Source organism: Leptodactylus fuscus, chromosome 4, assembly GCF_031893055.1.
Source record: "Leptodactylus fuscus isolate aLepFus1 chromosome 4, aLepFus1.hap2, whole genome shotgun sequence".
Classification (NCBI taxonomy): Eukaryota; Metazoa; Chordata; class Amphibia; order Anura; family Leptodactylidae; genus Leptodactylus; species Leptodactylus fuscus.
The window spans coordinates 158,328,313-158,342,002 of NC_134268.1; the positions used below are offsets into that span (position 1 = coordinate 158,328,313).

Sequence of the window (13,690 nt, forward strand, 5' to 3'; positions counted from 1 at the left end):
CCAACTACACATTGATGTATATAACAGGTTAGAGAATACATTCCACATGAAATATATATTACACATTGCCTATAGTATAGACTCTAACCATCCTGTGACAACCCCTCCCCCTCTCAAAACATGTGCATGACACAATTGGCCTACACAGGTAAATTGGGGAATGCACATCAGTCTCTATAGCTCATATGTCCTCCTGCCGGGATAACCCATCTGCGTTCTGGTGTTGGTTCCCTCGGCGGTACTGAATGGTAAAGTTGTAGAGTTGAAGGGCTGGCATCTGGCAGAAAATCCGGTCGATCCATGTTGGCGTCTCTCTGAGCTTGGCTTCGGGTCACTGCTCCCACAAAGTGGCACTGTAGATTTCCAACATCGTTGCCTAACATAACATCGGCCGGCAGCCCGCTCATCACACCAATTGTGCATCGTTTTGGTCCATAACCATAGTCGAGTTCCACGGTAGCTTTAGGAATACGTTTCCGAGTACCTCCTGCCAACTCGATAGAAAGGCCAGGGCCCTCCTCTAGGGCCTCGGGTCGAACCACTCGGGGGTCCGCTACCGTTAGGAAAGCTCCCGAGTCCCGGAATCCAACAACTGTTCGGCCATCCAGTAGGACCTCCTGCAAGTGCTTCCGCTGAAGGTTTGCGGGATGTGTGGCGGAAGGCTGAATCCCATAGACCCCTGGAGGTGGAACAGATGGGTCATTCATGGAGTCATCTGGAAATGGGGCCAAACTTTCAGTCCTAGGGGTGGTTCCCAGGTAGTGAATAGGCCGGGATGCCACGGTGGCCCGTGCCCCCATGTTAACAGGGCAACTAGCTTGCAAATGTCCAGGCCGCCCGCACCCAAAACATCTGCGCTCTAGCATTCTTCCAGTAGGTCGTTGTCTAGGGACAGGGTTGTTCATAGCTGGAGGCCGATGGGCTGGGGCAGGGGTAGAGGGGGAATTGTAATCCACTGTGGCCGGGCACGAAAGGTGGGTGGCTGGATGAAGGGTGTCTGGCGGACTGTGGTAGTTTTCCGCTCCTCTGCAAACAACCTCTTCCACTGCGGCTTGATGGTCAGGCCCTCATCTGCAAGGGAAGCAGCTTGCTCCACTGTGGCTGGGTTCCGTTCCAGCACCCACTCACGGATCTCAGCGGGGCACTGGGAAAAGAACTGTTCCTTAAGTATGACTTGGAGGATCTTATCGACTGTGACAGCCTCCTCTCCTTCTAGCCAGTGCTTGCATGCTTGCTTCAACTTGTGGGCGAACATGTGGAAGGAGCTTCCCCCATTGTAAGACAAAGAGCGGAACTGAACTCGGTAGGTCTCTGGAGTGACTGCATAATACTTCTGCACCGCTCTTTTAATGGCCTCATAGTCCCGCTGATCACTAGGGTCCATGGCTCTGAGAGCTTCCGCAGCCCCATCTCGTAGGTGCCCCACCAGATACCGGACCCAATCCTTCTCTGGGACTTCCATCAGGTGGCACTGGTGTTCGAAGTCCTGAAAATATCCATCAACATCCCCAGCCGCTTCATCAAAGGTCTTGAAGTGTTTATGGGAGACATATGGTGGTTCTCTCACTGTTGGGCTGGGGGTCGACGTTTGATTATAATTCCGCGTAGTTATCTCAGCCATTCGCATTTCATGCGCCATTCTTTCCTTTTCATGCGCCATTCTCTGTTCTTCCTTCTCCGTTTCCTGAGCCCTCTGTAATGCTCTACTCCTTTGCTCTGCAGTTGCTCCTAGCCCCAGCACTGCCAACTCCTCCTCATACAAAACAACCCATCTGCTCTTTTGGGTCTGTACCTGCCACTCCCGTATCTCTACTGTCTCCTGGGGGCAGCCCTCCTCATGGTCGCTTTGCAGGGTCATCTCCTCCAGTGCCTCGATCAGTTGCTCTTTCGTTCTTCCCTGATAACTCAGGTTTAGTTCCCGGGCCCTTACTTGTAGACTTGCCATAGTCCAGTTCCTGTATTCTGAGGTTGTGGCTCCATTAATCGCTGGGCTGCTGTAGTCCATCTCGCTGTCCGCTGTTGATCCCACCGCTGCCAACCAGTTGTCACGGAGCAAAGGTATACGTCTTCCTCCGGATGGTCTTTTGAATCAACACGGACGCAAGAGGTTGGGAGACAACAGCAATTTATTGTAATCCACAAAGTTAGTAGCCGGCGGCGGTCACATCAACCGTAATAACAATAAGTCCACAGAAGTCACAATCCAATGATAACTTTGGTTCCTTGGTCCTGTAACTAAATCCTGGCTCTCTGCAGAGCTGTGCACAGGCCGGCTAACACATACTAACTCCAGCTACAACTATATACTAAGACTGTTACACCTATATCTGTGGGTGGGAAGGGCTGAGTCACAGATCCTTCCCCCCTCACCTATACCAAGGAGAGCAGACTCCCTGTCTACTATGGACAATGCACCATCCAACATCTTCTTGGAGACACTGATCAGATTATCTCCACCCATTGTCCTCACTGGTCCTCACTAGTTACAGGTATTTGCATACAATGTGCTAACACACTAGACCCTAATCAGCCAACTACACATTGATGTATATAACAGGTTAGAGAATACATTCCACATGAAATATATATTACACATTGCCTATAGTATAGACTCTAACGATCCCGTGACAAATAATAATAATAATAATAATAATAATAATAATAATAATAATAATAATACTGTGTGGAGGTGCAACTATGGGGCATAATACTGTGTGGAGGAGACACTGTTGGAAATAATACTGTGTGGAGGGACCACTATTGGATATTATATTGTCTGGAGGCCGCTATGGGACATTATAGTTCCTGTAAATGGGGTGTTATACTGTGTGGGGGCTAGGAGAGGGGGTGCTATGCTGTGTGTGTGTGGGGGGGGGGGGGGGGCAAATCAAAAGTTTACTAGCGTTCCCAGTTTTTGCTAGTTGCCCCTGATGGAGAGATACAACTGATTGGGTGGTACAGATGCTGAGGCAACCGTGTAATGTTCAGGGTATAACATGCATGTATTCTGTTCTTGGCAACTGTACCGTCCACCAAGCATACACCATGTACAATAAACAGCATTTAGTTTATATGTTTATTGATTTAATTCAAGTTAAAATCTCCTATATCAGTGGTTCTTAACCTAGTTTGAGGTACTGAACCCACCAGTTTAATATGCACATTCACCGAACCCTTCTTTAGTGATAAATCAAATAGGATTTTTTTTTCAAATTCAAGACATAGGTATATGTTTTTTAACTGGTACATGAATGAACCGTGCATATGGCCTAGGGTCCGATCGAACCTTGGTTAAGAACCACTGTCTTAGAGGGATAAATAGAAATAGATGCCATCCATACACACCATAGGATTACACAATCACAAGAAACTTCCACAAAATAAATTTAAGGCAAAAACATAAAATGTCTTTACTCTTGTGCAGTTCTACAGGAGGTAAGAAATAGGAATTATGTAGGTAAGAATTTCTTCAGACGTCACTAGTCAAAATAATAGGGCTATAATAATGGACTATACAACATGACAGGAGTTTATAAAAGTTTGTTATTTTACTGTTCTAATAAAGGTTAGTAGCCAGACACAACAGTAGACAGACAACAACTAAAAGATATATATAAGAGATATAAATATGCTTGTTCTAGAACACTAGAAATATAACTATTTGTACCACTTATTTACAGCACAACACATTCTCCCCTATGCCATTAATTGTTATAGAATCACAAATCTGGCAATGTGTGTATATAACTGGCTATTACTACGTACTAGTTAGATAAGGGACAAAGAGAACTGAATCTCCACTTTCCCTTATGATATGTATTTTATGTCCATGGGGTTCAAATCACATTACAATAAAGATTTTTTTTAAAAAAAGGTATTCAATATTTTGGGGTCACAATTGCAGTTCCATCTACATGCAATATCTGAACCACAATTTTGGAAACAATTATAGTTGATTCCAACATTGTGTACATTGTGTACATCACAAGAAAAGTCAAAAACTCTTCAATAGTGATTTGTGGACAAAAAGAGGCCACAAAAGCATTTTAGTCAGTATTTAAAAAGCAGACCATGAAAATTCATATGGTTTGTTTCCATCGTCTACAAGGTATGCTCCTAAAGAGGGCCACTCAATGAGTCTTTCTGATATATTTTTGATACAAGATATTTTTAGGTGTTGAGTTTATACATTTGTAGTAGAGCTATCCATAGTGGATATAATATAATATTATGCAACTATAATATTTATATAATATTATATAACTTTCATTTCCATTTTTGAGGTGAGCACACAAATAATATACGACTATTAAACTGGCCATAAACATTAGATAAATCTCAGCTGAACCGTTTCACCAGGACTGGGCAACCACTTTATCATGTGTATGGGGGTCTGATAGCAGATATAGGGAGAGATAAGGATTGATCCTAATAAACATTTGATACAGTATAATTGATGTTGAAGAAAATATTATAAGAAGAGAAAAGCATGAATATACATACCGATATGGCGGTTATCCTAAGCGAATCAACAGTGGAATGTGTGAACAAATACCAAAGTGCCGGCCCAATTTCTGCATTGATGAACCCTTGGACGTGTGAAGTTACTGTTGTGCAGACATTTTCAATAATCTTTGCAGTCATATGATGAATTATGGGTTCTTCCTATTAAAAAACATCAGGTTTTATATTAATCCTTCTGCCTTTGAAGAGCAGTACACACATTCCTGCCAGCCTATGAATGTTTGAACAGAATTCCACAATGGTCCGCATGTTGTGCTTATTCTTAAAATGAAACAGTTAATATTCAGGCAAGCACTTAATAAAATAAGGAAGTAGGTGTATGGGATTCTTATTGTAATCTTAGCTACAATGTATATCTCATTAATGTGTCCTCGGATTACAGGCACTTGCAAGCAACAACCAGACAACATTCTCCTCTGAAAGTATCAAAATAATTGCTGCGTTCTTATAAAGGAAAAGGAAATGCAAATATTTTCATGTGTTATTGATCTATATAGTGGTTTTGCAACAAAAAGCTTTCAAACAAAGAGCTGGAAAACACAAGACAGAAATAAAAGTATTGAGGTAAATAGAAGCTCTAACGGAAGGAGAGACCTTCTTAGTTTGGGCCAACTATATTTTACAAATACACCTCATGAATATTTACAGCACAAAGACTACTGTCACCATGTGATTTTTTTCCAATCTGCAATCATTATATTATAGAGCAGAAGGAGCTGAGCAGACTCATAGGTAGTTTGTATAAAACTATTCATTAGACATGCTAAACTATTGATTGAAATCCCAGTTCATTCTGGCTAAGGAGTCCAGTGGGTGGTAATACTCAATAACTGACAGTCATTTCTGTATTAGCAGGCATAGGGGGAATTCACACGTAGTAAAGTGGAGCGCAATCTTGCAAGTATACGCGTGTCAGCAGTTTGCGCGCTCAAAAAGATCCCATTGATTTCAATGGGAGTTACGAGCATATACGCCACGTAATTTTGCGCCCTTAATTTTGCAGTCACTAAAAGGGGTGGGCAACTTTCTGACCAATATTGAGAGACCAATGTTATTGTTTGTATAATAAAAGATTGTACAATTTTCCGATATATTTTCTGTATCAATTCCTCCTCTTTTCTAGATCTCTGGCTGCTGTCATTCATTCTGCTTACTCTCTGAGGATAAAAGTCCATCCATGATCATGTGATTTACAGTCCATGGTCATGTAATGGACATACGGGTGCACAGCTCATTATAGTCCTTTGGCAACCCTGAATATCCACTCCGAGACGCAGTTTAAAGCGCGTAGGAAAAAATCTGAAATGAGGCTCCTACAAAATTTGTTCAATGTATAACAGTGGTATATTTTATGTGTGGTTAAGGCCCAAAAGTGGCTGCTATGGCTGCACCCCCTATATCTATGCCCCTGTATATACCAGAGGATATATATATTGTCAGGGTCTGGGGTTGCTAGGTGGGGTGGCATAGACACAAAAGTCCAGATTCTTTAGTCCAAAACAAAGGTAGAATTTATTTCCACTCAAAAACGTAGTGCAGCAACAAAAGGAAACAATACAAAAATAATACCTGCCCGGCTAGGCTCTAACTAAACATAGAATAGGTTATCTCACCTACAGTAATAGAAATCAAAAGCCAGTAGAATCACTCAGGACACAGCTCCAAAAATATGACCTCTTTCTTTGACTCTCTAGCCCAGCTCTGCCACAGTCTGCTGCTGGAGTTGACTTCTTATGCTCCCTTGACGAGGAGACTCTCTGCAGCTGAGTCGCTGCCGGAATATCCCCAAAGTGTGGATTGGAGGGGGGGGGGGGTGGAATGACAGGTCCCACTACCAACCTACCTGTCATTCCTATAAAATCCAGCCCAATAAACAGAACTTTGAAATAACACTCAGCAGACAGAATTATCTGCTGAGAAACATTCCTTCTGCAGTTTTCTCATCTCACCCACCTTAGTTGTCTGGGTGAGATGTACACCCCCTCCATAACCTGGCCGGCCATCAGCTTAATATATATATATATATATATATATATATATATATATATATATATATATATATATAATCTCTTGTCTTAGTCTTACAATGAATTATAAGAGATCAGCATGGTGGCTCGGTGGATATCACTGTTGTCTTGCATCCCTGTGGCCGTGGGTTCAAAGCCAACATCTGCATGGAGTTTGAATATTCTATGCTTGTGAGAGTTTCTCTGGGTACTCGGGATAGGAATTTAGATTGTGAACCCTACTAGGGACAGAGAATGATGACAATATCTGTAAAGTGTTGAGTAATATGTTGGTGCTATATAAATAGCTCTATTTTCTCTGTGGATACCAGTTATTACTATAGCTCTCAACATATGTTCCCAGGGTTGTAGGTGCGGTGCAGATCCTTACACTTGAGATGACTGTTCACTTGCTGCCTATATATCCTACCCTTTGACAGGATCATTATCACGAGATAATCAATACTTTTCACTTCCCCTGGCAGTGGTTTTCATGTCATGGCTAATCTATCTATCTATCTATCTATCTATCTATCTATCTATCTATCTATCTATCTATCTTAAACAGCAGCCATGATGATCAGATAAATAGGAACATGATTTATTTACACATATCATCTGATACTATAGACAGTAGTAATGGTAATGCCACTGTGCACACATACTTCCAGGCTACATATAGAGGACATCCAAGATACAGTACGTGATGCAAATAGTCAGAATCCTGTAGCTAGCATTGAATCGGGGGTAGGATAGTGAAATGCTAATTCTACAGGCAATCCTCGAATTTCCATTGGCATGTGTAATGCATCATAGGAAAGTGATGAATTGCACAAAGTCCCTGCACCTATAGTAATACCAGACTTCGCACACTGTAGACAAGCCTAAAGGAATGGAGAGAGGACTGATAGACTGTGTGTGGGTTGCAAAAGTGCAACCGCAACCAACAACCCAGCATTTCTTCCAGACATTCATGGCACATATCTTTGTCCTTCCACTTCAGACATAAGTGCTTGCTGAATTTACTAGATGCAGCCTTTAACGTATACAAGAAACAATCATGAATATAATTTGCTCAGGGCACAATGTCCAATGTTAGGAGCGTCACGGTAATGACATTAAACATTTACATCCAAAATCTTATGAAAATATATCATATACTAATCAATAAAATATACCCCTACCATGTAAGCAAGGTCGGACTGGCCCACCAAGGAACCGGTGAATCCCCCGGTGGGCCCCGACCCCTGAATGTTAATTCCTCATTTAGCCACTGTAGATGCATTGTTCAGGGGCCCGAACGGGATCCTGAGCAATGCATTTGCCTCAACACACATGGGCCTCCGTTAGCTGATGCAGAAGCTGTACATGGTGCCCTCCCGATATATAGGGAAAGTAAAAATATAGGAGGACACCAGGTAAAGCTTCAGCATTAGCTAATGGCCACTTCTAATCCTCTCACTTATCTGCTGTAGCGATCGCTTCTTTCTTCCCTGTCCATGCTGCCTGAACTTCTCCCCTCCCCCTCATAAACTATAGCCTCATCTCTCACATCGGAGTGTATCGACTCCAACTCCCCCCCCCCACACACTTTACTAGCTTCGGCAATGCCAAATATCCATTTGGACGTGCCAATAAAGCCTATTTGATTTGATTTGTATGGGGAAGACAGGAGCAGTCTGCTGCGATGCTTCGCTTCTGACAAAGGTTAGTATAATCTTTTGGTAAAAAATGTATGTTTAATATGTATATATATGTATAAATTTGTTTAAAGTATGCGTCTTGTATACTGTATAGGCTTCCTAATTACATCATGGAAGTCAGATTTGCATATTCTTCCCATATTGCTTTGCACAGTGGAGCGCTCGTGGCTTAATAAGACTCCACACACCTTAACGGTGGTTCTCTCCATATGGAGTGATGATATCCCCTCAATCTTGTATACTGTGTGAGTATTGTGTGTTTGTATACAGGTATGTGTGAGTATATACATTATGCTATAATAATGTGTATGGGTGAGTGTATGTATATATGTGAGTATATATAGTATTCATATACATTCATAGAATTGAATATATATATATATATATATATATATATATATATATATATATATATATATATATGGTATATGAATGTATATAAATGCATATGTGTGAGTATATATGCTATAATAATGTATATGTGAAAGTATATATGGTGTATATATATATAAGGCCTGATTCACATCTGTGTTTGGTAATCCGTTCGGGGAGTCCACATGGGGACCCCCCTGAACAGATTACCAAAAGAATTAGCAAGTGGTGTGCAGGGATAGCACAACGACCCCATAGACTATAATGGGGTCCGTGTGGTGTCCACACTAATCATGGGGACAGGAAAGTAGATCGTACTTTTCTGTCCGCATGTTCTCTGCAGACACCGCACAGAAAGCGCACAGATCCTATTATAGTCTATGGAGCCCGTGTGCTTTCACTGCACACCATTTGCTAATGTGTTCGGTAGTCTGTTTGGGGGGGGAGCGCCCATGCGGACTCCCCGAACGGATTACTGAACGCAGATGTGAACCAGGCCTGAGTGTGTAGGTATATAGTGTGTGAGGTCCCATCCACACATTGCAGTAAAATACATACAGCGGACACACTGCAATTTCTATAACTGTTGTGGTTTTGGAAATCGCAGCATGTCACTTATATCTACAGACACACCGGCAGTGTCCCTATAGATATAAAGGAAGCAGAAAGTCCTCAGAGGAAACCTCTGTGGGGTTTCTGCAATAAGCGGTGTGGGAAAAACTCATGCGTTGCTGCCGGGGGTTTTCCTGCAGCGTTTTTTTTTTTTACTGTGGGATGCTACCTAGGGCCTTTGCCTTATTGACCATTCACACAGAAGAAAATGTCGCTGAATTTGGTGCTGAATTTCAGCGCTGAAAAAAAGCCTTCCATTAACTTCAATGCCTTTTTCAGCTAGCAGAAAAAGGAACCCATTGAAATCAATGGGAGGCTTTTTTTTCAGCGCTCAAATTCCACACCAAATTCACCGCCATTTTCTTCTGTGTGAATACACCCTTACAGTGTAGTACACAGTATATTGAGATGATCAGGATGAGGCCCAACAGCGAGACTCAGCTAAACACCCTGTGGAAAAAAAATAGCGGTGAATAATGGTGTATTTATTTCCACAGTATTTTTCATTGCGTTTTTAATGCATTTTCCCTGTACTTTCTCCCGATTGCGTAGCTGAAAGTAACTGGCCATGTTTTTTAGAAGCGCACACCTTTTAGAGTTTGCGGCTGCTCCACATCTTATTTTTTCCTGCAACATGTGGATGAGGTAAATTTCATTCACTTTGTTGATTCTGTAAAACACTTTTTTTTTTCTGTAGTAGCCAAAGACATTGCATTTTTGCAATGTGTGGTTTCAGGTATTTATGGCCTATACTGAGCATAGGCCATAAAAAGTTTAACCCTGGACAACCACTTTAATATGTCCCACACAGTTTAACATCCCCTTTCTACACAGGATGTTACCCCATCACTGCTCCCACACTATATAATGGCCCCATCACTGTTCTCCATACATTATGGGGGACCAGTGAAGAGGCCACTGTATGATGGGGACCAGTGAAGAGGCCACTGTATGATGGGAAACAGTGAAGTGGCCATACAAGATTTGGCTCAGAAAACCCCTTAAAAGAGGTTGTCTATAAACAGGAGTTATCACTGTAGCGGCCACCATAGAGGTGTAAAAAAAAAAAAAAAAATGATACTGACCTGTCCCCAGCACCCCGTTGTCCCCCGCCTGTATCTGTTCAGTCTCATGGACGGCAACTCATTTCTGGAAATCCTGTACCTAATTGTTCTCAGCAATCACATGAGGTGCAGGACTCCCAGCATGGAGGCGCCAGCACGAGACTGAACAGACACTGGCGGCGGACAACGGAGACAGATGAGTATGCTTTTTTACTTGTTTTTTATTTTACACCTGCCGTCTGGCACATGAGTTGCTCCAATTCCTGGACAACCACTTTAAAGGATTTATCCATGTTTCTAATATTGATGGCCTGTCCTTAGGATAGACCATCAATATTACATCTGTGATGATATAAAGCCAGGACCTCTGCAGATCAGCTTTTTCCAGGACAGAGCAGCTACAGGTAATGATAACATTTCTAGGAGCCGCACTGTTCACTTGCCATACAAGGTGTAGCAGTAGGTTTAGGTAGTGCAGTGGTGGCCATGGTATATTGCGTAAGCAGCATGGCTCCTGATATGTTATTACCTTTAGCCGTCGTGTTTTGGTACCGCTGATTTGCAGGGTCCTGGCGGTGGGCCCCTAGAAACAATTCCACTGGTGGGCCCTAGATACCCCAGTCCAACCCTGAATGTAAGACTAGCACAAGATAATTCTAGGAATTAATTGAAAGCTCCCATACATCAATTATCCTTGCTTTTAATAGCTTCTATCCTTCCCAAGGATTACCATCACATAAAATGCACTGGGTGGATGCAGAAGGAACGCTGACTTATCCCGCTGAATTATTTACTGAATGCGAGGCTACGCTGTGTCTTCATTTATACATCTATTGATTAGTTGGCATAATTGGCACTACAATTAAATAAAATAGGGGAAATGCACAGTTTAATTGTATGATTCAGTCGAGCCAATGTAAACACTGTAAGGGAAGAAGACTCGGCAGATTAATTAGACTAGTACAACAAGGCTATTAGCATAAGTCAAAGAAAGGGAAAAACTTCACAAAACCAATATTAAGCAAATTAAAACCTGAAAATTTCTGAGTTTATAATATGATTATATGCAGTTCATTATGAAGATGGAGATAATGGCAGAATAGGAACTAATTATTGTAACAATGGAGATGACAAAATTATTCATGTTCATTTTTTATTAAATCTGATAGTGACAAGACATTGAATGTGCATTATTTTAAAGGACCTCCAATATCCAATTATTTCACAGGGAAAAAAAAATGATACAACAAAAATAAAAGGTACAAGGCAGTATTTATTAGACATTTGGATACGAGAATACCGAAAGCTGATCAGTAAGAAGTTGCATTGATTTTTCTATCCATATTTGTTTCACTTATTTGTTTGTGGCCAGCTACAGCTTACAAGCAAGGATCTTGACCTTTGGTTTTATAAGATCTATAACATTCAGACTCTACATCTTTTCACATAGAGAAGTCTGCAGGTTTTGTAATAGGTTATGGATATTGTCCTTAAGGGGACGTACTTCTTGCACATTTTCCACTGCAGAATTGCAGGTAGAAATCTTGCAACGTAGAAGAATAGTAGATATACCGTATATACACGAGTATAAGTTGACCCGAGTATAAGCCGACCCCCCCTAATTTTACCACAAAAAACTGGGAAAACTTATTGACTTGAGTATAAGCCTAGGGGGGGAATGCAGCAGCTACTGGAAAATTTCAAAAATTAAAATGGTTTTTGGGTGCAGTAGTTGAAAAAGGGGAAGGGGAGGGGGTGTTTTGGTCGTCTGTCTGCCCCTTCCCTGAACTTGAGGACTGTGTTTTTTCCCCCCACATGCAATTCAGCCTGGCTGAATATAGGGTATCTGCAGTGTTCCTATTAACCCCTTCCCGACGGAACAGGAGCACTGCAGATCCCCTATATTCAGTAGACCGGGCACTTTCAGACACATGGATACCTAATGTGTATGTGTTTCACAGTCATTTTCTACTTTTATATATATTCTAGGGAAAGGAGTGATTTAGAACTTTTATTTATTTTATTTTTTTATTATATTTTTTAAAGCTTCTGTTTTATTTCACTATTTTATGGGAGATTCTGTACATTACTATTGCGGCTAGTCATAACCCCCACCCCCCAAAAAATAAAAAAATAAATAAATAAATAAATAAATAAAAAATAAAAAAATAAATAAATTATTTTTTGCTTGACTCGAGTATAAGCCGAGGGGGGCATTTTCAGCACAAAAACTGTGCTTAAAAATTCGTCTTATACTCGAGTATATACAGTAATCTAAATAAGGATTTGCCATGACATTAACTTTATGCATTGCAAAGGGCAACAACTAAGGTGAAAATTCCTAGCATAAATTGAAAAGCTGCAGATTGAAGCCTGCATTACGGATCAATTTCAGTGGCAGATTTTTTTTATATAGTCTTAGAGTTCATATGTCATCTATGCCTAGTAGTTTTGCACACTTATCGGGGATTTCCAAAATTTTAATACTTTAATTGTTGAGAAACTCAGTAGTACCACAGCTGTCCAGACCAGTGGACATAGAAGCAAGTTTGTGTTAGGACGTGGTTTGTTTTTCAGTACAAAATCACCTAACAATGAATATGTGAAACACGGATAGTACACGGATGTTGTTTGTTTGCTCACACTTATTTTTTTCATAGCCCTATAGACTTGAATGGCCAAGATGAGCAGACAAAAATTAAATAGCGCATGCCATTATTTTTTACTTAGTGTCTCTTGTTCCATGAAAAAACAGACATGTGAATTGCTTTATGTATTTATTTCTAATGGGCTTGTTTGCTGTCCATTTTTTTCAAAATTTTAAAAAAAAAACAAAAAAAACCCTGTATCAGACAATACAAATACAACAGGAGACCCATGCAAACACAAAGGAGTCTAAGTTGATGGCCCTAATACTAGTGATACTCTCCAGACTGCAGCCGATACAATCAACACTGTAGGAAGGGCAACACGGTGGCTCAGTGGTTAGCACTCTAGCCTTTCAGTCCTGAGTTCAAATCCTGCCAAGGACAACATCTGCAAGGAGTTTGTATGTTTGCGTGGATTTCCTCCCGTACTCCAAAGACATACTGATAGAGAAAAAATGTACATTGTGAGCCCTGTATGGGGCTCACAATTTGCATTAAAGAAAAAAAAATCAATACTGTAGGAGAATGCATCTGGTAGAAAACCTAAACCCTATTGAAATGACGTTTTACCTCGGTTATTATTGAGTAATCTTGATAATAGTACAATGTGGCAGAGTTAGGTCCAATCTAGGACTGGATAGAACAGGGGTAGGGAAATGTTCACATTGAAGCTAGATAGCTAGGTAACCTACATCACATACTAATTATGGGAAACTTTGATTTCTAGTTCTTGGGTTCAAGGGGTAGCCTGAAATGTCTAG

At 41.1% G+C, this 13,690-nt stretch overlaps 1 protein-coding gene across 1 annotated transcript in view; it reads right to left on the bottom strand.

Annotated features, from left to right (window-relative positions):
* The window catches only part of ULK4 (unc-51 like kinase 4), a 511,681-nt gene that overhangs the window by 340,780 nt on the left and 157,211 nt on the right, over positions 1-13,690 (bottom strand). The window contains exon 20 of the mRNA XM_075271240.1: positions 4,504-4,665. Coding sequence (XP_075127341.1) covers positions 4,504-4,665 — 162 coding nt within the window. The remainder of the gene's footprint in view (positions 1-4,503; positions 4,666-13,690) is intronic.